The following is a 22,698-nucleotide window of genomic DNA, read 5'->3' on the forward strand; positions in this document are numbered from 1 at the left end:
AATGATTGGTTATGTGCCATTAAATGGATGGATGAATAGATAGATCGATAGATCACTGATTTAGATCACTAAAATTTATCGTATATATGTACATATGTAGGTACAGAAACATGCATATGTGTATTTTCCTCGCTGTCAGCTGGGAGTAATTTTCTAATCCCTCTGTCCTTCCTAAAGGCAGAAACACAACAGGAGTCTCTATTTGATAAGCAACTTTGAACTCTTTTTTCACTATTCATCAGCCAGAAGCAGATCAGGTCAAATGGAAAGGCAACACTGAATCTCCCACAAACATAAACACTTAGGATGGGCAAGTGTTCCACCCCTGGCCTCTCTGAAGGGAAGAATCAAGTATCAGTTACCCCCTGCTCTTACATTTATGCAAATCTTCATTAGAACAACAAATAGGAGTAAGAATGGCAGCTAATTAACCCTCAGTCGTACACAGTGATTAAACGGAGCTGGAGCACAGCTGCAGCTTCATTGGCAAGAGCTGCTATTCTTCTCCAGCAGGCTGAGCAAATGAAAAGAGGTATTTGCTCCTGCCTCTCCTGTCATTCACACAGTAATCTACAAAAGCCACAGAGAGAGTCTCTTTCCTCCCTGGTTATACATCACCACCCTTTGTTCCCCATCATTCCAGGCAGGAGCGAGTTTGTCCTTTTTAAACAACTAATACAATCCTTTACTCATAAGCTGTCTCAGACTCTTCAGTCCTGATTATTATTAATTGTCTCTATTTTCCTTGGCAGTATCATCCAGTAAACTCTGTTAATGAAATGTCTGAATTTTATAACAACTGGCTGACTTTTTCATGGGGGGAAGGGGTGCCGGAGGGTTTGTGTATGAGGGAACATGTGTGCATTATCTGGGAGTGTGAGAGAGCTAAATGGAATGGTATCAGGGAGATGGGAGAGATGGTGGGATACACTAGCAGCCAATCTGGGGATTAGTATTTTTCTTTAAGGTGGTACTCAAGGGCACAGCACACATCTCTTTCAAAGCAGGGCTCCAGTCCTGTAAATGTTTTGGCATGTGCATGAGCAATCCTACGAAACCTGATAGATACGTTCATCTGCATGAAACAGAGTATGTGAGTGACTGCTCACAGGCTCTGTGCTTGAGCACTGAAAATACTTCCAGTGTTAGCTACTAGGGCTTGCCTGTGTGGGTAGTTAGTTATTTCAGAGTAATTCCATGTGTGGACTGTCCCCCCTTTGAAAATCTATTAAGTTTCGAAAACCTGTCTTTCTTGGAGTAAAAGTCAACTGCACGTTAAGTATTCGAAGGGAACCCGGGGAGTGTAAATTCCTGCACTGCCTTAGTCCAAAAGAGCTTTCAAGTGCAGGTGGCCTCTGAGGTTTTGTATTTTACTGAGTTTGAAGTGCTAAACAAATTATTTTTTATAGTTAGAGAGCTGGTGATGCAGATCTGGGTTAGAATGCTTATTGTTCTCCATTGATCATTGCCATCCCAGCCCTGCCAAAGGTTCTCCAGCTGTGGGAAAAATGTCACTTGCAAATGCTTCAGAAAAAAATAAATTGAAGCACTGCAACACTTTCCTTTGCGTGGCTTCCTTCTTCACATGTTCAAGATCTGAACTCGCCTGGCCTGATTATCCCCGGTGTCCGAACAGCCTAACATCAAATCGTGTCTGATTAATAACATGCTGCTAAGCTTTGATTAGGACATCAGAACAAAGCCAGCTACATTACCCTCACATCAGCCTCTTCCCTTCTGGTTTCATCCTCTATCTCTGGCTCCTTACCATTTTTCCCACATGCAAGTTCCACGGTCATCAGCTGATGTTCTGGAAGCAAAAGCTTTGGTGCTGCTCCTGTGTAACAGCCATGCCTGCCTGTGAGCTCCTGCGATGGGGATGTGACAGAGGATATGAGGGGCAGACTGAGATGGGGACAGCCACAGTATTGCTTTCCCACAAACAGGCTGAACACTTGGCTGGCAGCTGTAGCCAGAGTAGCTGCTGGGGGGCTCTACAGGGCCTCACTTGCTTTGCTCTTTAGAAACCTCTACCTGATTCCTAACCTGAACTGACTCACAGAATTGTATACCCACTTGTTTTTAGCAACTTACATCCTATAGCTTAAGTGACCATTTCCTTGGTTTTCATTCTTGGTTGTATTAATGAAGAACCATCCTCTTTCCTTCTGGTCTCTATTTGCTGCACGCTAACCAGACCTGTGTCTATTAGCCTCCTTCCGTAAGAGAAGCTTTCCCCTGCTCATCCTCACTGCAGTCATCCTTCCTGAGTGTGCCTGACTTGCAGAGTTCACTGGGGCGTGAGGCACAGCTAGACAGACTAACCCGCTCATCATCACAGTCAGCCGGGTGGAAATATTTACTGCTCCCCGTTGGATGTCCCTATCTCACTTCAGCCCCACTGAAGGTTAGTTCTCTCTTAGCCCCATCATTTTCACTGTTTTTCTGCTTTTTAATAAAATGGTGGAGAAAGGAAAAGGAAAAAAAAGGAAAAGGAAAGGGAAAAAAGGAAGGAAGACCAAAAGGAAGAGTAAGATTTTGCTAGGAAAGGATATTCGTCTCTCACAAAGGAAATGCACAAACAACTGCCTGCAGTACCCACTTCACCTGGGTCAGCACTAGTTGCTCTGACTCTGCTCTCAGATACTTCAGTGACATATTATATTAGCAGTGTAAAGCTGCTTGTCTCTTGTTGCCTTTTAAACTGGGAGCTTGCTGTGAAGATAGTTCCAGACTGAAGCGTGCATATCTTCACAGTAACTATACTCATAAGAGTAAATGAGTTGGACAAGTGACACTACATTACCTTGGTGTGAGCCCCATCAATTTTTATAGTAGTTGCAGTTGCTCAGCACCTCTGAAAAGTAGACTATTTATGTTAAGAAAGTCTGCAACATAGATTGTGGTTTTCAAATATAATGCGCCTTGGTTAGAAGTATGTGTGCTGTTTTTTACAAGTACTGCCATGAATCATGAATTTATTAGATGTTTTCTTACTTTGTTAACCCACATGAAGTAATGTGGCTGTGCATTTTAATGACTTACATTTATCTAAGCATAGATAAGCAAAGTCAAACAAGATACTAAGATTATGGGGATCTTTACATGTCTCACTAAGGGACATGAGACATGCTTTTAAGCTTTCTCTCTGTGAGTCATCCTTATGTTTTGCCTTTATCTTCCCCAGAAACTTCTTTGTTTTTATCACAGAGTAGGTATAACTGGCAATTTTGGATAACATACTATTGTTGTTTCTCTGTTGCAATTACAAGTTATCCATGTGGTTTGGCATGTTTAGCTCTGCCTAAATTTTCTGCCAAAAAATATTAACACCCTTACATGCACCTGCATGAAGGTGCTGGTATTTAGGAAACTTTAGAGATGGGATGCAGTTATTATGGGATTTTTTCTTTCTGTTTTTTTTCTCTTTCCTTTTCTCTCTTTTTTTTTTCCCTCCCTTATCATTTTCTTAAAGGTGTGCAAGTTTCAGTACTCTTGCTGCTGCGGATATAAAATCCCAGTTCTGTCATCCTTTGCAGAAAAGGATTCAGTAGTGTAATATAATGCATATCTTCGATCCTCAGTGGGATCTAAAATAGCACTTTGGAGGGTGACTTTTCAACATAAGCATAAAAGCCCTAAAAGCCTGATCAGTATTTGCCTTGCTACAAAGCTGCTGGAATTGCTGCTGTTTCCAGAAGCTTTGCAAAACAGGAGTAGGTGGGGAGATTTAAGTCAGAAAATATGCAAGGGAAAGAACTGAATTAGCAATTTCTCAGCCCATTTCCCTTTCAGCCAGCAGTATACATTTTTGGAGGAAAGTTGGTATCCTGCTGCAATGGCACCACCCTGTCCCCTGGCAGGTTTGCCTTCAGCAGCCTTCCCCAAAGCCAGCTGTTGGAATTGCTCCAGGGAGGGTCCATACTTGCAAGAGCAACATGGGTAACTCTGATGCCTAGAAGGTTTTGAGCACATCCATATTTTGAATCTGTGTTGGTATTTGGGAAGTTTAAATTCCTCCAAATGCTTTTTTGTGGCAATTCCGTAACCTCTACCAATTTGCATAAGGTGTATTGACAGGAATACCTGGAATACCCCGTATACAGTACTATATCCATGGAATTGTCTTCTGCACACCCCAGCCAAAGGGCAATAGGTTCACTTGAACCCTCTCAGGAAAATGCATCTCCCACGGAAGGTGGAGTGAGGCTGCCAGACTCTGACTTGATGCCCACTGACACACTCCATTCTCGTGACACTGCTTTGGGCTGATAATCTCTGGCACAGGGGCATTAACAGCCAAAATTGCCACAGCCACTTATAAAGCAAGTGTGTGTTGACACATCAGGTTCCACAGGAATCACCCTGTTTTTCAGCCAATGAGCCTCAGCCACACCAGCGTGCATTTTAATACACTAATAGATGTCCACTGTACCAATAAAAAAGATCTGTTTTCAGTATTACTGAGATATTTAAAAACTCTAGCCTGTACAAAAAAAAAATAAATAATAATGTTTAAAAATAAATCTAAGGCAGCTTAATAAAGGAAAATGTAACATAGCTGTAATAATAAAATCTGTTCCTTTCTGGAGCATTTGGCTGCCAGTGGGAATTCAACTGACTTGTGGTCACAGCTCTGCTGTTTGGCTCCCATATTCAAACTTTGAAATAGCTACCCAGCCCTCAGTAATGAAGAACAGGTCCATACTCCTCACCACTCAGCAGCCTGGATGTATCTTTTTTTTCTCTCAGTTATTCTATGTATCTCTGTCTAACAGGAAGCATGTACAATGTTCCTCCTCATCTGGTGCTTCCCCGTAGCGGAGGCTGCTTTCTGTCAGTGCCGGTGCACATCAAATGTTCCTTCTGCAATTTTTTAGACTTCCCAATTATCATTCCTTCTTTTCCCCTCACCCCTAGTTGTGAAGTGAATTTAGAAACTCTGGATGACAGCAAGTTCAAGAGATGAGCCACTTCTCATTTTCCTCATTCTTGTAGTTTTTTTCCTTAAAGCCGTAATCTTCACATTTTGCTACTATCGGAAGCTACCTCGGAATCCAATCTGATTTTTTTCTTTCTCATTTAGCATTTTAATAGCTTTATTCAGTCTATCAAAAAGCACTCTTCCTGTGTTAAAGTATATTCTGTTGTGGTTTCTAATGAAATTTTGTTTCCTTTTTGAATATATTTGTTAAGAAATATGGAAGACAGTAAAATTATACTCATTAAAATACTCATTAAAATTATAAATACTCATCCTGTAATAATCCATATTTGAGTAGATTTGTCAAATGTGATGAATATTCTGGAAAATGACTGAAATACTTAGAAGTTGGCAAAACAATATTAATTTGTCCAATTTTATGAGGCTGGCTGAGCCCTGCTACTTTCATTCTTTCCTGGCACCCACAGGCTACCAGGTGCAGTGTCACAACACGGTACTATCAGACATACAACAAAATAATCTCATTTTGCCATATATCCTTTTTGTAAGCAGTAGAGGGTCATGTAAACAATGAAATAGCTCTGTTGTCTGAGATTATTTATATTCTTTAGCTTGGAGCTGATTTTTCCCTTTTCTTCAGAGTTTGTATTCTGTGCTCTGTCAGGAAACAGGCAGGTTGCTGAGCTGTTTCAGCACAATGGAAAATGCTTTCCCTGTATCTGAAGCAGGAAAATACTCTATGCCATGTCACTCAAGCATGGCAACAAGTAAATGACAGTAAACAAAAGTTGGGGCAACAAGGAATCAATTCAGGTTGTCGTGTATTTTGGTTTGTTTTAAGTTGCAACATAAACTTTCTGTGCCTTTTTACATCTCTGACATAAACTGTCTCCAAATGAAATGATCTCTCTCCAGGGGCTTTGGCTTAGCAAAGACAAAGCGTGTGGTTGCTCTGCTGTCTTGGTGCTGCTGGGCTGGGAACAGAGCAAATGGATGTTTTTGCATGAAGGCCATCCCAATAAATTGTCCTAAAGGAGCATGAAAGAAAATGCAGCATAAAACTGATGGATTTCGTTCTGCTCTCAATGAGTGCAGAATGACTTAGTCAAAGCTGAGGTTGCCTTGGGGAAAACCCGCCACCATCAACTTCATTCACATAAGCAAAGCAATCCCATCAATTGAGACCAAGTTCTTTTTGCCAGAAAGTGCTTGCTTAAATACTGTATGTTCCCCTACCTGTTCTGCAGAACCTGTTAGATGTGTAATATGTACGTATTTGCACTGATTGTATCATAGAATCTAGAGCTGATATTTACAAATTCTTGGTAGTTTATCAGCGCTTTCTCCTTCCATTCCTTTTAAAAGATATTGCGCTGTGCTAGCTATACTCTGCATCTATACAATCCTAACTGCTATTCTGTAGTTTGAATCACTTACAGTTTCTCGTATTCCGAGCTGAACACACAGTACCGATATGTTAAAGACATTTAGGCACCCAAAGATGATGGCTGACAGCTGGCAGGGTTTTCAGTGCTTCCTGTGGGATTTAAACATCTGAAGTCCCACTAGGAACCTCTCAGCACTGCCAGGAAGACACTTGCTATACATCTGGTCTTTGAATGTTTGCAGACACATACACCTATATGTCTTTAACTCTGTGGACATGATCTATAAACATGAAATTAAGCAGATGTAAATGTGAGCAATGCAGCAGCACCTTATGAAAATTGCACATGGGTAAGCATTGAAATAGAATTAATGTCCTTTGCCATGAAGAGCTGATGAAACTGTTACAAGATTTTGTTCTTATCAGTTCACAAAGTTCCCTCAACGTGAACCCATGACTGTGGGGATTACTATAACGGCGGAAAAAACATTTGTGAACTGTCATCCCTTTAGTAGTTCTCAGGAAAATATGTCTTGGAATATCTCCTAATTATGTGTGCAACGGGAGGAGGCTTGAATCAGGATTACTATTGATGTTGGCCTAAATCTTTGCTCTTTTCAGTTGCGCTTTGACAATACCTTTTGGGTAGATCATTATTTGTGAGCATAGACGTTTTTAGTGTGTATAGATTTAGGCTCTTCAAAGCTCACAAGACATCATTAAAAAGATTAACACAACCACAGAAGTAAGATTGTTTAGAAATACTTAATTTTAAACCCCCCATTATGGTTTCAGAAGTCTGCAGTCTGTTTAAATAATTTTTTTTCCTGAAAAGTGTCTGGAACTCTTTACTGAAGAAAATTGGTGGGTTTATGTAACTTAGAAAGCGAATGGTAGAGATTGCTCTTTAAAAATAAAATGTACTATCTGGATTTCGTGACACCCAAGGCATGACACAGTCATTAGCTATAGTTCTAGATGCCAGTCACACGTGCACTTACCCCGTTCTTTTTTTTTTTTTTATCTGATGTATCTATAACTCTGCAAAGAATAATGTCTAGAAGGAGTACAGTCATTCTCTAGCAGAAAACCAATACTGCTTGGCTCAGTCAGGTACGCTGCCTGTAACTGCTCATCGCTCAGTGGTTCAGACAAAAGAGTAAAAATCCCTCAAAGCACTTTTCTCACACAGTAATGTACAGGAGAGGAAATTCCCTCTGAACCACAGCCAACAATCAGATTATGTGTCAAAGCAGGAGCAGTAACAGCCTTTGCAATGGTAACTCTGGCGGTGCATGGCTACTAAGCTTTCTATTTCTTTTTTAATTTTCAAAAATTGCCTTTTAGTATTCCTACACTACATTTCTGGATGTGTCTAACTATTTGGTATACAAACCATCTTCTTCCTTTTAACTTTAGCTTAATGTGTTGGCATTTCATTTGTGTTCCTTTCTCACTACAGAAAAGATGAGCAAGACCACTTTATTTTTAATAATATTCTTTATCAAATTATCTGCCACATCTAATTTTGCCTTTTTGTTTCTTGTAGAAGAAATAAGCTTAGATTTCAACCAGTGGGAACGGTTTGACCACACTGCTAATGACTTCTTGTCCTTTTCTCTAAGTTTTCTGCTTCTATGTTCTTTCTGTTTAAGAAGATATGAGAAAAATTGAACTTCAGACAGAATAATAACACAACTATCAGTTTATTAAATGGCATCTGATTAAATCAGAGATTGACTAAAATATAAATCAGTAAAGAGGCTTTGTACATCTCTGTCAAGAAATAAATGTAAAGGGATGTAATTGACACTAATGAGAAAAGAGTCCTGTCACCACCTTTAACTGTTCCTAATTTTTATTGTTTCTCAAAAAGGGTTTCTAAAACATATAAAATACAGTCATATCACAAACCAGAAGTAAAGCTGGAAAAAATATACACCTGACTTTTGGGTTTTTTTTTGTTTGGTTGTGGTTTTTTTGAAGCTTATAAAAGCTGTATGATAAATATATATACAGGGTTTTTTGAAGCTGGTTCATTTCAGCTCAAGAAACATAGAATATCTATGAGCTTCGGCTCAACCATCATTAAATTAAGAGTACTTGAAAAAATGCATGAATGATGGATGGTACAAATACAAAAGGTTACAATTAATTTTCCTTCCAGTAAACATGTGTAATTTAAAATAGTACCAGTGGAGGTTTTCTATGCCCATTACCTCAGAGAGAAGATAGGTAATTTGGTGCATACACATAATAAATCTTTGTGTGAACCGAGACCAAAATAAGTCATCAACATTAAATGTTTAACAATCTGAAGTATTTAAATAAAGCTCTTAGTTATTTCTCATATATAAAATATAGACTTCTAGCTTAATTTGAATGAGTTCCAAGATACAAAGTAAACTGTCTCCTACTTTCAAAATACACTGCAACCATTAAATTAAAGTCTTTAAATGTATTTTCTTGGTTTCATGCAGGTTTTGTCTAGACAATGCAGTCACGTCCTTAATTACATTGGATTTTTTTTTTAATGAAGTAGATACAACTCTTCCAGGATTAATCAATTCTACTGGATATATTTTTCTCACTAATACAATTGTATATATTTAAGGGGAAAATAAATAAAAACAGAAAATAAATTATTTTAGACATCACTTGAATGTTCTAATGTCATAATAATTTAATCTAATATTCATTATTCCCAGTTAGTACAAATAGCTCAAATCTCAGATGGAATAATCTGGCATCAGTCCTGCTGAGCTTTGTACTCCAGATTTTTCATTTAGACTTTGTTCCATTTTACTAAGTGGGGGTTTTGTTTTGTGTGTTTGTTGTTTTTCTTTGTGTACCTTTTTTAATGTGAAGGCAAGGACAGATTTCCAGTTTTCTTGCCATACATTTCTAACTGCCTACAAACCACCTTCAGGACCCTGATTAGCACAACTATTTTTAAAACTGATTCTTCCTGTTCTTAAAATACAATTATTCCTCTTTCACTATAGAAATCACACTGTCCCACATTCTTCAAGCTGGTAAAAAGAAGCCTGCTACATTTGGCTAGCAGATTCCCCATAAGAATGTAGAGTCAGTCCTGAAAAGCAATATTTATAACCCTAGATATAAATTTGCTAGCTATTAAGTCATTTAGTCTCTCACCTTCTTGAGTAAAATTTCAGAAATTAGTATTCCTGAGTCATTCAGATTCTACCTTCAGAGATGATTTACACTGCTGCAAGACAAGTCTCTCTTATTTTGCATGGCTAATTTCCTACATTATTCAGCAGGGGAGGAGGAAATGGTTGTTTGTTTTTTACAGTTTTGCAGATCTATCAAAGGCAACAAATATAACAAATTATGTGCGGCATGTGTTTCAGAATCATATTTTCACAGCAAATTAAGTTCAGGTGCATTGGATGGAGTTGTAGACAGCTACTTAAATACCAAAATATATGGTGTAATTGTCCCAAATTTAAGGATGGGCTGTACTGTAAGATTTCACATTCATATGGGACACAGAAATAGAGCTCTGATTAGTAAATTGTAGAATTTTCTGTCCGTATAAGGCTTAGAAAAAGGCTCTTCTATGGAGCAGAGCATTTGCAATTTCACGATGAATTAGATTTAGGCAAATTGTCAGAGCTGGAATCATCATTACTTGGGTCTTAATATATCGATTAGAACTTACTGTAAGACACAATATTATACTTGCAGAAGAAATGCCTTCATGACCTTCCATGTCTTTTCCATCTCTACCTTGTATGACTTTTTTTCTACGGCTCCATCTTAGGGCTTTTTATGCCAATGCACGAAATCATTTTGCAAAGTGATTATCATTTAGTCAGGTGTGGCATTGGAGCCAATGTGACCCCTCAGGCAGGTAAGGTAGGATTTCCAAGTAAAGTTATTTTACCTGTTACTAAATATGAAATTATTGCTGTAAAATATCACAAATTCAATCTTTTTTCAGCATTGCCATGTAACTCCATTGCAACTAATCCAGGAGCAAAACCTGCCTACATGATGAATGCTAGTTATTTTTGTTTAACCTGTTTTTCCTTCTAGTCCCATTAGAACCTGTTCATAATTAAATGTAATTATATTCACAATCTGAAGCTAATTTAGAAGTGGATAGTCTATTTGGTTACTAAAACGGGGTTATTTTCTCACTCAGCTGCTGATTCCTCAATCACTGCCAGAGCTTGCACCACCCTGCTCCTTTCATGCAATGTCCTGTGTCACCTCTGTGATCAGCCTCCAGAAGTGTTGCCATAAGTGGCCAGCCCCTGCCTTCGGGGCAGGATGGCACTCTGATTTTCATACTTTTTTGAGCCGGTGTGTGTTGGTACAAGCATCTTCCTTGGATGCCTCTTTTGGCAGGACAGCATTGTTGCAAATTCTGCTGTGCTTGACAGATGAGACCTCACCACTCTGGACTGTCAGAAACCTGTCAAGTGTACGTATTAGCAGTGAGACTGACTCCAGAAGTCCCTGTCCCATACTCTGCCGAGATGGCACTTATTCCCAGCATTTATAGTGCAGTAACATTTTGGGATGCCTTCTCTAGAACAGTATGGACCACAGATGAGGCAACGTCGAGGCCACAACATTGGATCACATAAGCAGTCTCAAACGACCCATGCCTGCAGTCCAGAAAAATCAAGAAACCATTACCGTCAAAGACAGCATCTGGGCCGTACCAGCAAAAATTCTGAGTAAATTAGTTTCCATGCATTTTTCTTCCACTGCCTCTGGATGAAGATACAAACTTAGATATGTTTGAGCCAGATACAGGCTGTGACTTCCTTCCACATGTTCCCCAGGAGAAAGGGAAGTTCAGATAGGGAATGGAGAGGCCTGACTATTTTTTGTGTCATTATTGGGTAACAGTAAGAGGTGTGTTCATGCAAGGCACATTTAAGTTCCTATTCCTGTTCCAAGGGATGTTCAACTTGCCAAGGAATTTCAGACCCTAGGCAATGAAAGAGTCCTATTTAGTAGGGACAAAATTCTTCACTAACCCACCCTTTTGTAAATAAAGGCCTCTTCTATTCTTTTGACATTTTATATGGGATTCTTAGTAGCAGTTTGGGATTTAAATGTGACAAATTAATAATTAGATTTAATAGGACGAGAAGAAGAAAATCAGATTAAACCAAAGTAAGCAGCATTCATGACATATGTAGGCTTTACTAATTACTCCAAGGATTAACTGCAATAAAGGTATAAAGGGATAGATTAAAGAGCAGGATTCATATGACTTCTGCATCTGAGCTAAAGTGATCTGGATGTCTTTAAGTTGAGGATTTTTGGTATTGTTCACATTCAAACGCTTCTAAGAGTGAAAGTGGCTTTAGGACTCATTTTCCTGTCAGTGTCGAAATGTCGCCAAAGACCATACCATGCAGTAACACCTCCTCCCCTCCCTGTCCTCTGGGAATCCACATGGTAAGTGGATCCTATTGGACCTCCTGGTTTCCTTGCAGAGTAATCTACCTTTGGTACATGTGGTTATAGGATGTCTAACATTGCACAAAGCGTGGTCACAGAGAATAGCTTTACACATAGTTGCTTTGTGATTAAACTGTTCATTCAGGATGGGTAAAACCCATAGGTCAATCCTTTGCCTGAAGTAGGTGATTAGTGGGAAGTATTAAGAGACAAACCCAGAAGAAAACTGGTTCTTTTATCTTTAGATGAAAGAAATACTACACTCACTAGCATTCCTGTAGAGTATATATCTCTCCTTTCAAGAATCTTCATACACAAAAAAAGAGAAAAAAAAAAAAAAAACCAAACAAAAAAAAACATCCACAGTGCTTTTCTGAAAATAAAATTACAACCCTATGGATAAATGCCAGTTACATTATGGATATTAGCATTTTGAGATCTGGGGTCTGTGGTTTCCTTATTATCCACTCACAGTCAGCTTCCACAAGGTAAACACATATTGCTGTAACTTCTGCAAATTTTGTCAAACCACATGCCATGTAATGTCTTTCAAATCAAGTTCTATAGTTGCTAACACCTTTTTTTAATTTTTTTTTCCAATAGCAGTGACTGTTTCTCAGTTGAGTTCATTGTTATGAAGAGATACATTGGTAATGTTACTATGCTTTTAATATTGAGACCCATCCAAGCATCAAAGTGAAGTATGTTATTTCAGAACTTTAATTGTTCCAGCATGCTAGTACTTCTAATAGATGCATGTTCTTCCTTAATTAAAGACAACTCTTCAAGATCAGTACACTGTGCCTCACTGATCCACGATTGCCTCTGCTAACTCCCAGTCAGCCGGTGTAGTTTATAGAAATCTGACTAAAAACTGGAAAAAGAATCTTTCTCTTTAAACAAGAATGATTTCCCTTGGCAGGATACAGAGATGAATCACTGCCAACACTTTCCTTTAAGAGCTGCGTTAATAAAATTGAGCCAGATAATACTCCTTATTTCTGAAACATCTTTTTCTTAGGCAGCCTCATATTTCACACAGGTCTGTGGTAGGTAGCCTGACAGCAATGAGGCAAGTCAAGAGAGAGGAATGAATTTCTCCTTCCATGCTTACAAAATGGATATTTTAGTAAATAGATGTTTTCTAAACTGGATTTGCAGAGCTCTTTAATTTTTGAAGATATGCAATATTTTTTCTCCAGACAACAGTTTGGACATCGTAATCAAGTCATGCATGCCTTAATGTTTGTGCAACTGCAATCATTGTACAAACTTAACAGCAGTCACATGTGTTTCTGACAATTCTGCAGAGCTCAAAATTCAGAGTCTAGTCATGGATAGTTGTCTTTTTTGTGCTACACATCTATACAGCCAAATTTACAAATGTATCCAGATACCTTGCAGTTTTTACAATATTTATTCTCAGAATAGCCTGGGTGATGGAAAAGCATTAGTCCAGCTTTACACATGGGAAACTAAAGCTGTAAGACCACTTAACATTCTTTCTGTATGCATTAGAATTTTTCTATTGAATGTTAAGATGTGACCAACCAAATCTGCAAAACTAGTTCGTGAAATGAGAAGCAGACTTCATTATATGCCATATTGTATCATTTCTGTTGTGAACTATAATTTCTGAAGTTGATACTAGCTTCACTGACTCTTTTCCTAGTAGACATTAGACCTTTCCAGAATTTGCTTTTCTCCTCTAATGATAACCATTTTTCTTTACTGAAACAATTAATTTCATTTGTTCTCTTTTTTTATTACAGTGTTTATTGATCACTTTATCATTCTTCCGTATTGCTTTCAAAGAGCCTTGCAGATTGTTAAACACTTTCTATATGGATTGTTGGAACTGTGATTTTGTAAAAGTCAGAAATAAATTGTAGTTTAGCTTGTAGGCTGTGTAAAGCAATTCAGAGCCCTGCTACCGCCCTTTGTTCTGACTTGAATCACTCTCTTGTTCCCATCCGTACGCGTGTGTTGATCAGACTCCCGACCGCGAGGGTAGTTTTATTGCCGCACAAACAGGGATTAGTGCTGCGCTGCACTCATTTTCACTTGTGCCCTGATTTCCAGCACTCTTTTCAGAGGTGAAAGGTTAGTGGAGTAATTCAGTGTGCTACTTCACCTGTCGCTGCCTTCAAAGAATTACTTAGTCTGTGCATTATTATTAATGATAGCAAAAGAGAGCAACACTGCTGCTCTAAGATCACTGAAGGACACTATGATGCATTTCACATATCTCATTTTCCACGTCAAGACACACAATATCCTTGACACGGTCTTCTAGGAGTTCATTAAGTTTAAAACAGGTGATATGTGGTTAACTATGGAAACTTCCCGAGGCAAAGTGACATTGTAAATAAAATTACTCACAAACAATTCATCTTCTCTTAATCCCTTCCTCTCAGAGTATTAAATTGTTCTGTGATGTATTTGGTATAGTTTGTCTCACACTGCCTTTTTTACTGACTCGTCTTTTTATAACACTAGCCTGGATACCACTGAAAACAACATAAAAAAGCATAATTAGATGTTAGATTTTTTTTGATTAGGTTTAAGGATGGTTTTGGTGTGAATCAAACCGTCAATGTTTGCTATTAAGAAAATTTGTGTTTCAGTGAATTATTCTTTTCTTCTCTTGCCCCAGTCTTAATTTATTTTTTTTATTCATTCACCTTTTGGGACCTATTTCTTAAAAGTTGATACAATATTAAAACTGACAACATGTGGATTCAGAAATCTTGGCTTTCACTGCAAACAAATATGGGAACATCCTGCACTGCTATTTGCACTGAAGTGACCAAACAAAATGTAGTTACTGAAAATATGAACTTTTATTTTGGGAAGGTTTGTTTTTAGGGTAACCAATCCTGGCTGTGCTGCTTTATTAAGATGACTCCAAGGCTGCTGTCCTGTAGATGACATACAAACACTTCAGCTTTTCCTAAAAAAAAAAACACACACACACAAAAAAAAAACCACTCAAGCACTCCACAGTTTTTAATTGAAAAAGAAATATAGCATAAAATTTGGAAAGAGAGGCTGTTGTAAAAAAATAAAATTTCATATTCTATAGTATTACGTATTCCAAAAACTCTTCTAAATGTGTAACTGAAATTCAAACAACTGGAAAATTATTTGTTTGTTTTCTACTACAGGTCACAGAGTCTGTCTAAAGAATAGGAAACATTTAATTTTTGGTGACTGATATGTCAGTACAGGCTCCCTAGAGCCTGTCGATAGGATGCCTCTCACAGCAATGAGGATGGAGTCATTTATAGTTTGGAAGGAGTAAGACCTTTGAAATTGCATCTAACCTTTGGAAATTCTTCCACTGTAATTCTACTCTTCAGCTGGAGGCCAACTCCTCTGAATTCCCCCTAATATAGAGCTGAATCTTAACCTGGACCAGAAAAAAAAAATTGTAAATATATGGCTAAAGAAACTGCAAGATTTTTATAGGGCTTTGGTTTTTTTTAATTTTTAAGGTGCTCCAGAAATCTTTCTAAGAACCCACTTGGAGTGGTGTAATAACTGGCTCCATCAGCTGTTCTCTGTTAAGACTGCAAAATACTTCACTAGAAATACGATTCTAGTTTATAAATGCTCATAAAAAATATATAAAATGCATGCAAACACCCATAATGTACATTTTAAGTCTAAATGTGTGTCTCTTTAACCATGTTGGCATTACCAATTGGAATTTCATTGCATATTGTGTGGCTGACGGAGAAGGCACATTGAAATCGAGCTGTTAAACACACCATCTCCTTTTTTTTATTTCACTAGAGTATGTTTGCCGTATTTTTAAAAGAGCATTGAAAAGCCCAGGAGATGAATTCTGCTCTGAAATTGCTATTTGCTGACATAGAAATAGCTATAAAAATACAAGCTGAGAAAAATACAGTATAGCAATATATTTTCATTTATTTGGGGGAAAAGTAGTTTTAAAGAAGAATTATAGTCTGTCTTCTGAATGATAAAGCAGTTTAACTAGCATTAAACACAGCTGAAATTTTGTAATGACCAAACCTCAGCTCATCCAAATCCCCAATAGCATTAACTTCCTAGAATAGGGCTGTAAATTTGATTAGCCTTACAACAGACATGAGACACAAATGTTCTTCCTTATTCAGTCATACTAAGTGGCTGCAAAAGAAGATGACAAGGTGTTGTAGAGCAGCGCATCCAACCTTTTCAAGCTAGGGAAAAGCTCCAGCTCACCCAGCTTTCCAATCCACATAAATACAGGGCAATGTCATGAATTCTGATATAACATGAGGATTACATATGGTGAGGTGAGGAGGGATTTAGCAGCTGCAGTCTTTCTATAAATCATCCAGAAGCTTTTCTTCATAGTTTAGTTCTTTTGATTGACATTTTCCATGTAAACTACATCGCTGAACCATAGCTTCTGTCTTTGCCTATATAATATGATGCTTTTTTTATGTATTTCCATTACTCATCCACTGTCCTCTAACATGAGATTTGATGCCGTAACTCCTGCTGTGTTAATCTTTTACATGGAGTCAATCAGAGTATGGGATAATTTTTCTTTACACAAGTTAAAGGTTTTAGAGGCATTATAGGGCTGATTTTTAAAAGTTAGAGTCTGGGACTGGAAGGAACAGTAAATTATGAAACCTTAAAAATTTCCAGGTCCAAAGAGTTGCAGCAGCTTCTCTGGTGGGCTGAGAGTGTGTGCCACAGCACGATTTCCTACAGTGGCTACACGGCCACTGCCACCCACAAACCTGCTCCCAGCTTCCAGTGCTGTCAAGTTGTTAATTTACTTTGGGTTTATTTTAATTTCTTTCACTAGGTTGTTCTGATAACACATTTCTGGCATAGCTTTATATTCTGTCACCTGGTTTTGTTGTCGTCTGGACACAGTCCCATTTGGAATCAAATTCTAAAATGAACCCTGATTCAGTGATGAATCGTGCTACTTATTTAAAAAAAAAAAAAAAAAGAAAAAAAAGGCAAGCAGTTTACTAGTTACAGAATTAATTTCTAACATCAAGAATAAACCCACAGATGTATACAAATGGAAAATAAGAAGTAGTTTTCTGGTAAAGAGAAATGCAAACATGGGAAAAATGCCCATATGAATTTTGAGATCCAGTATTCCTTTTTATCTCTTAATTGGATAGTTTATGCAGCAGTTGTTTTATAAATACGTATTTGACCTTACTAATGGAGATTTCATAATACCCCTTAAGCAATGCAGCCCAGATGAGAACCATGTGAGCTCAGCCATGTGCTACATAGTTTAGGGGGTAAATGGTAACTGCTGGTTTTAACTTGTACTTGGTATTTTGTATTTCTTCCTCATACTTGATATTTTGCAGGACTTGAACGCTATAACCAAGGCTCGTGCATGTTGAGAATTAAATTTTTTAATTGTTTTAATTAAGGTGCTTCACTTTATCTTGTAATCTCTATTTTATGGCCCATCCCAGTGAACTGTATAGCAATGGTAACTCATGACTCATGAAGTGTTGAGAGATTTGTCTCCTTGGGCCTGCCAGCTGGCTGAAGCTGCCCACACAGGTGCAGGAAGAAACCATGGCATTTCTGGGGCTCACATGCTGTCCTTAAATCCTGTGGCATAAATGCAGCATGATGCATGGAATTGGCCAGTGTGCCACTGATTGGGTGGCTCTGATCTGAAGTTTAAATTTCCCTCCTCACCAGCTGCCCTGACTTCCCAAACAAAGCAGTTGTGCCTCCTGATGGCTTTATGGCTTCACAGGAACCGCTAAAATAAGCCAGCTCTTCAAACACCTGTTGAAGAGTCTTTTTTAAAGTCCTCTTAAATAACTACATGTAATGACAACACACCTCCAGGCCCTCTGACAGAGATGTAAAAGTAGCGGGGCCTGAGTGTCAGTAACTATTTTTCTATTCCCTCAGTCTGTGGTTTCAAACAAGCAAGTGGCTATGCCAAATTATGGGTTTGTTCTTTCATTCAGTATTGTATCTAAAAAACTTTTAACCAAATCGAAAAAAACCAATGTCTTTACTGTTATTACTGAATAGCATTCACTTGGCTGTGAGTGCAGATGTTCCCACTCATGCTACAGCAAGCAAGGACCTCTGTTTGCTTCCACAGACCTGCTTCATAAAGGCAGACAAGGATGGAAGGAGACGCTTGGGGGAACCACCCAAGATGACAGCTGATTCTCAGGTCACCCTGTGGGAATTTACACACCTACAGTAAAAGCTTTGTAGACCTCAGACGTCTTGCAGGCCATCACCTCCACTCTTTCCCCAGCTGCCAAACAAAATACTGCAAAGACAAAGGCTTGAACATATGGATAAACAAACAGCCCAGTTCTCTACATTACTGGGTTTCAACAGATTTACACACCTTCTTACCAAGAACTCCTCTCACTGATTCTCTCACCCCAAAAGAGAGGAGACACCTTCCCATGCTGGGAGGAAGTGAGAGGAAGAGCCTGTACCTTCCAAAGCCTTCTAAATATGTATGTTGTTGAAATATTTCCTTGCTCCCAGAAGGGGACATACATGGGAACCCACACTAGGAAACCAAACATTGTAATTATCATCGAGGACTGGGGATGATGATGTGATCCTCAGTACCCTTAAGTGTATCAAAGAAAATGGTTTATGCCTTTCAATGTTAAAGACATGCTTTCAGGGAAACGTTCATCCTGCACATAAAAAATCTCTCAGTTTTGAACAGGGTAAATCTTTACCACAGCACATCACTTTTCACTAACTCATGCAAGGCTTTTTATAAAGATCTTAGAGGCAGCACTTTAAATGCATACTAAACCTCAAGAAAAACTTGCCACATTCCCAGATTATATTATGGTCTTGCAACCCATCACATCCAGATGCCTCAGAGGCCAAACACCACCTTCCCCAACAGTATGAAAACCAGGACATTCATCAAATTTTTCTTCAAAGATTCCTTTCAAGTTCAAGTTTCTTAGTCTCCACTTCTCCATGGGTCTGCAAAAATGTTTCTTTACACAGTGGTATTGCATCCAAGGAGGATGTGGGAATTCGCAGCAGTGCTGTCAGGCTAATCCCCAAAATACTGTTATACTATGACAAGGTTTCCCTGTGGCTACTTCCTAAATTTTTTGTGAAAAAAGTGTTACCTTTTCCTATTGCCCAAGTTCCCTATTTACCCCACAGTGCTTCTGAAATCTTGTTCCAGCCATGGATATCTTTTCACTCCTTAAATGCCCACATACTGTTAGCCTCCTATTTGCACAGAACAAAATCCTTCTGGTGATTCCCTACGTAGTTTTTCCACCCTGGCTGAGGAGTTAAACGCGATACGCTTTCTAGTCTACAACTTTTAAAATGGATCTTAGCTCAGATATGCTTTGTTGACACTTATGCATGTAAAAATAGTCAAGTCCAGGCCTCGGTGACCTTCCCTGGTTATATTAAAATATTAAAGGTAAGAACATGCAGAAAGTATTCACAGGACCGAGACAACAGGGACATAGTACACTGCAGTGATAACTTGCCTTACTAATTTAGAGAGTGTAAACTTGACTTTCAAATCACAGGCTCTTCCTGAAAGCCCAGAGTATGCATGCAAACCAGATGATTTTTTTATTAGATATTATTTACTGGTATTTGATGATGTTGGCAGTATGCAAATCAATTGATTTTTGGCTAAACCAGCGTATTTCTCCCATCATAAACTCTTACCATTAACAACTAAACAAAAAAAGCCCAGATTTACTCTGCTTTGCAGAAGGTCTGACATCTTGCCCAAGGAATTTCAGTGGTTAATAGTACCAGCACCACACTTAGATTACAGCTGTACCAGGGAAGTTAAAAGTCATATTGTTCGATGGCACCGTCTTCAGTCAACTACAAAGCTAATTATTACCTAGTTTTCAGAAGTCATATTCCTCTGTCCTAAGTTGGGAAAAAGAGTGGTATCAATGCCTCTGGACTTACATGGTGAATCTCAGAAGATTTACTTTTGCATCAAAAATATCAAAAGTATGGGTTCCCCTCAGAAAAGGAAAAATCACTATACATTTTGTCTGCTTTAAATTGAGAAAATTGTCTGAAAGAGAAAAATATTGATTAAATGCAATCACTTATGGGAATGTCTTGACTTGGTTTGTTTTTCTTAGGGGACTGATTGGTTTTGATTAATTATTTGTGAAGTAATTTGTAGATTCAGACCATATCATGCAGCATTCTAGCCATGTGAATGCTCAGAAAGATCCCTTAAATTAAATTACAATTCTGAAGTTTGGAATTAACCTCTTTTGCCTTGAAAATAGTACTTACTTCCTTAATTCCATATATTTCTTTTATGCCTTAAAACTAAAAGTGTTAAAAAAAATTGAACGTGGTGATGGAGTTAGAGCCCATCCTCTTCTTAGGTGAGAATATAGGTACTTGTGGGAGTCTAATACCCTAAATAAATTACATCACCTGAAAGTGAATTTTAGCTCAAAATGAAGTTACTCTTTTTTGTGAGGTAGAATTTTAGAATATTGTTTCAGTTATATGTTTAACAGAAATGTATAGATAATTGCAAGCCGCCTTCTCCCCATCTTCCTTCCGCGCTTTCAAAATTAGGCTAGTATAGGTAGGCACATTGTTCTTACAGTTTAACCTAAGAGAACTGCATGAATGTGGATCTAAAAATAGCTTTTTCATCCCTTCCAAGGCTGATGCGTATTTCACACTCTGTGTTTCCTTTTCAGCTGACCCCCTGGTTGGAAGCATTGCCACTCAGTACATGACTAACAGAGCAGAGCATGACAGAATGGCCAGACAGTGGACCAAGCGATACGCCACATAGGAACCTACTCTAGGATTTGCTGGACCTGTGCAAGCACATTCACTAAGTGCATCAATAGCCCTTCCCTCCATTCTTATTTTTTATTAAATTTTGAACCATTTTGTGACAAAAGGTTGTCCTTACCTTCTTTTTTTTTGTTTTATTTTTATTTGTTCTGGGGTTTTTTGTTCTGTTAACTTGAAAGCTGTTTCCCTCAAATGTAGGCAGGGAATTTTGGTTATCAGTGCAAAGAATGTTGGATCTGTAATAGTATAGAGCTTTATCACAAAGCTTTGTATTAATGTGTGGGATTGTTTTTTTTTTTTCTTTCATGTGGTTTTGGGGAAAACAAACAAATTCAGAATTATATCTCGTTTCTACTTAAATGTAGTGTTTAGGGTTATTTTTTTGTACTGAAGTCTTTAATGGTGGGTGCATGCTACTGGGAACAAGTTTTGTATAAAAGCTTAAAATCAAGAATCACTGTGCATTACTAAGACTGTGTTTATCACTAGCCTTCTGTTTCCCACACAAAAGGCTATTGCATTGAACAAATTAATATGTATTTTGATTTACTTAAAAAAACAACAAAAAAAAAAAGTGCTTGTAAATTTCTTAGGGACCTGCCACTTTTGACTGTGGATCAGTTGATGTACACTTGTATTATTAAAGCACTCAATAAAACACTGTGGCTGATAAATGCGTTTCTTGCAAGACGATGCTTTTGCGTTTGTGCAGCATAGGCTGCATAGTCCTCACATAATACAACTGCAGGTTAAAAAACTATTTTTAGACCTGAACTATTCTCTTCTTCTCAGCAATGCGTTTCTTAACTCAGAATTCTTCATTGTGTAGATCTGTCATATACAAACATTTTCCAAATGTTAAGGCCTTTCTTTCACATGCCTGTGCTCAGCCTTGCTATTCAGAAACCTCATGCTACATCTTTTATACTATGGTTTCACTTTATCCATCTTGTTACATTTAAAATAGTTGGCTATAAAAATAGCCTTGCAGTGAAAGCAGAATATTGATGTTGACTTTATACAGCAGGCCTCATTTTGCCTTTCTCCAAGGTCTTTGACTGTAAAAGCTACTGTTATTTAAAAAATAAATGAAGGTTTTCGATGGGAAAATTGAGCCCATTGCACCAATCATTCCCAGCACGTTCAATAGTAAGGGTATTTCTATTCAGATTTGACCTTCAGGCTAATTTTAGATATGCAGCCATGGAAGGAAAGCTTGTACTTGGCTAAGGAAATGTGTGGGTGTTGTGATTTAGAAAATATATACTGTGATGCTGATAGCTAAATGTTCTTTGTGTTGCAAGGCATATTGGAAAATCCCTGTCTCGTATAATTAAACGTTACAGATGCTTTATACAGTGCTTGCCTGCCCTCTCCCCTCTCTCCTTACCTCTCATGTTTAAAGAAGATCTTATCTTTAAAAAGATGCATTACAACAGGGTCAGTATAAACATACAGGGAGACCCAATCCCATTGCACTCCAACCCAATTCAACTGTCATGAAAACTAAAGCAGTCAAGGTGACACCATAGGGCCTCTACACCCACCACTGCCCTGCTCAGCATTTCCAGGCTCTTTTGTTTTTCTTTTGGCCACTTGATACCAAACTGAACAGACATTCAACTTCAATCCACTGGTGAGTTGTCCTCTGCGTGAAGAAAAGCTTAACGTTGATGTTGTTGTAGGTGATCTGATAACTACCAGCCCAAGAACTACAAGGATGTCAAAGAAATAATCAGATTCTCTTGATCAGAGCAAACGGAGAATCTTCTGGAGTCTGTAGAAGCCAACTATTTACAAGCCCAGCCATACAACATTTTGAGGCCAACAGGTCCTAAATACAGACATGAAAGAAAAACGACATTTCAAAAATGAAATGCATAACCTAGATTTCTCTGAGGCAGAACCACCTTCTCAGGACAACTGGTATATGTGCTTCACTTGCAAGTTGCCTCCACCATACAACTTGCCATGGAGTACTCCAAATCTGAAGAGAACTTTCCTGCTGTAAAAGTACAACAAAGGGGTAAAAGGAATTAAAAAGAACAGTGCACCCTGCCCTCTACAGTAATGGCATTGCTTCTCC

General features: G+C 38.2%; 1 protein-coding gene across 2 annotated transcripts in view; it reads left to right on the plus strand.

Moving 5' to 3' along the window:
• Nucleotides 1-21,289, plus strand: part of LOC114056090 (ubiquitin-conjugating enzyme E2 E2) — a 203,709-nt gene extending 182,420 nt beyond the window's left edge. For both annotated transcript variants that reach the window (XM_027880956.1, XM_027880957.1), the window contains exon 6: nt 20,510-21,289. In XM_027880956.1, the coding sequence (XP_027736757.1) occupies nt 20,510-20,607 (98 nt within the window). In that variant the 3' untranslated portion in view covers nt 20,608-21,289. The remainder of the gene's footprint in view (nt 1-20,509) is intronic.
• Nucleotides 21,290-22,698: the final 1,409 nt, after the last annotated feature.

Source organism: Empidonax traillii, unplaced genomic scaffold (genome assembly GCF_003031625.1).
Source record: "Empidonax traillii isolate 1590-97213 ecotype Southwest subspecies unplaced genomic scaffold, ASM303162v1 scaffold81:size2596050, whole genome shotgun sequence".
Taxonomy (NCBI): Eukaryota; Metazoa; Chordata; class Aves; order Passeriformes; family Tyrannidae; genus Empidonax; species Empidonax traillii.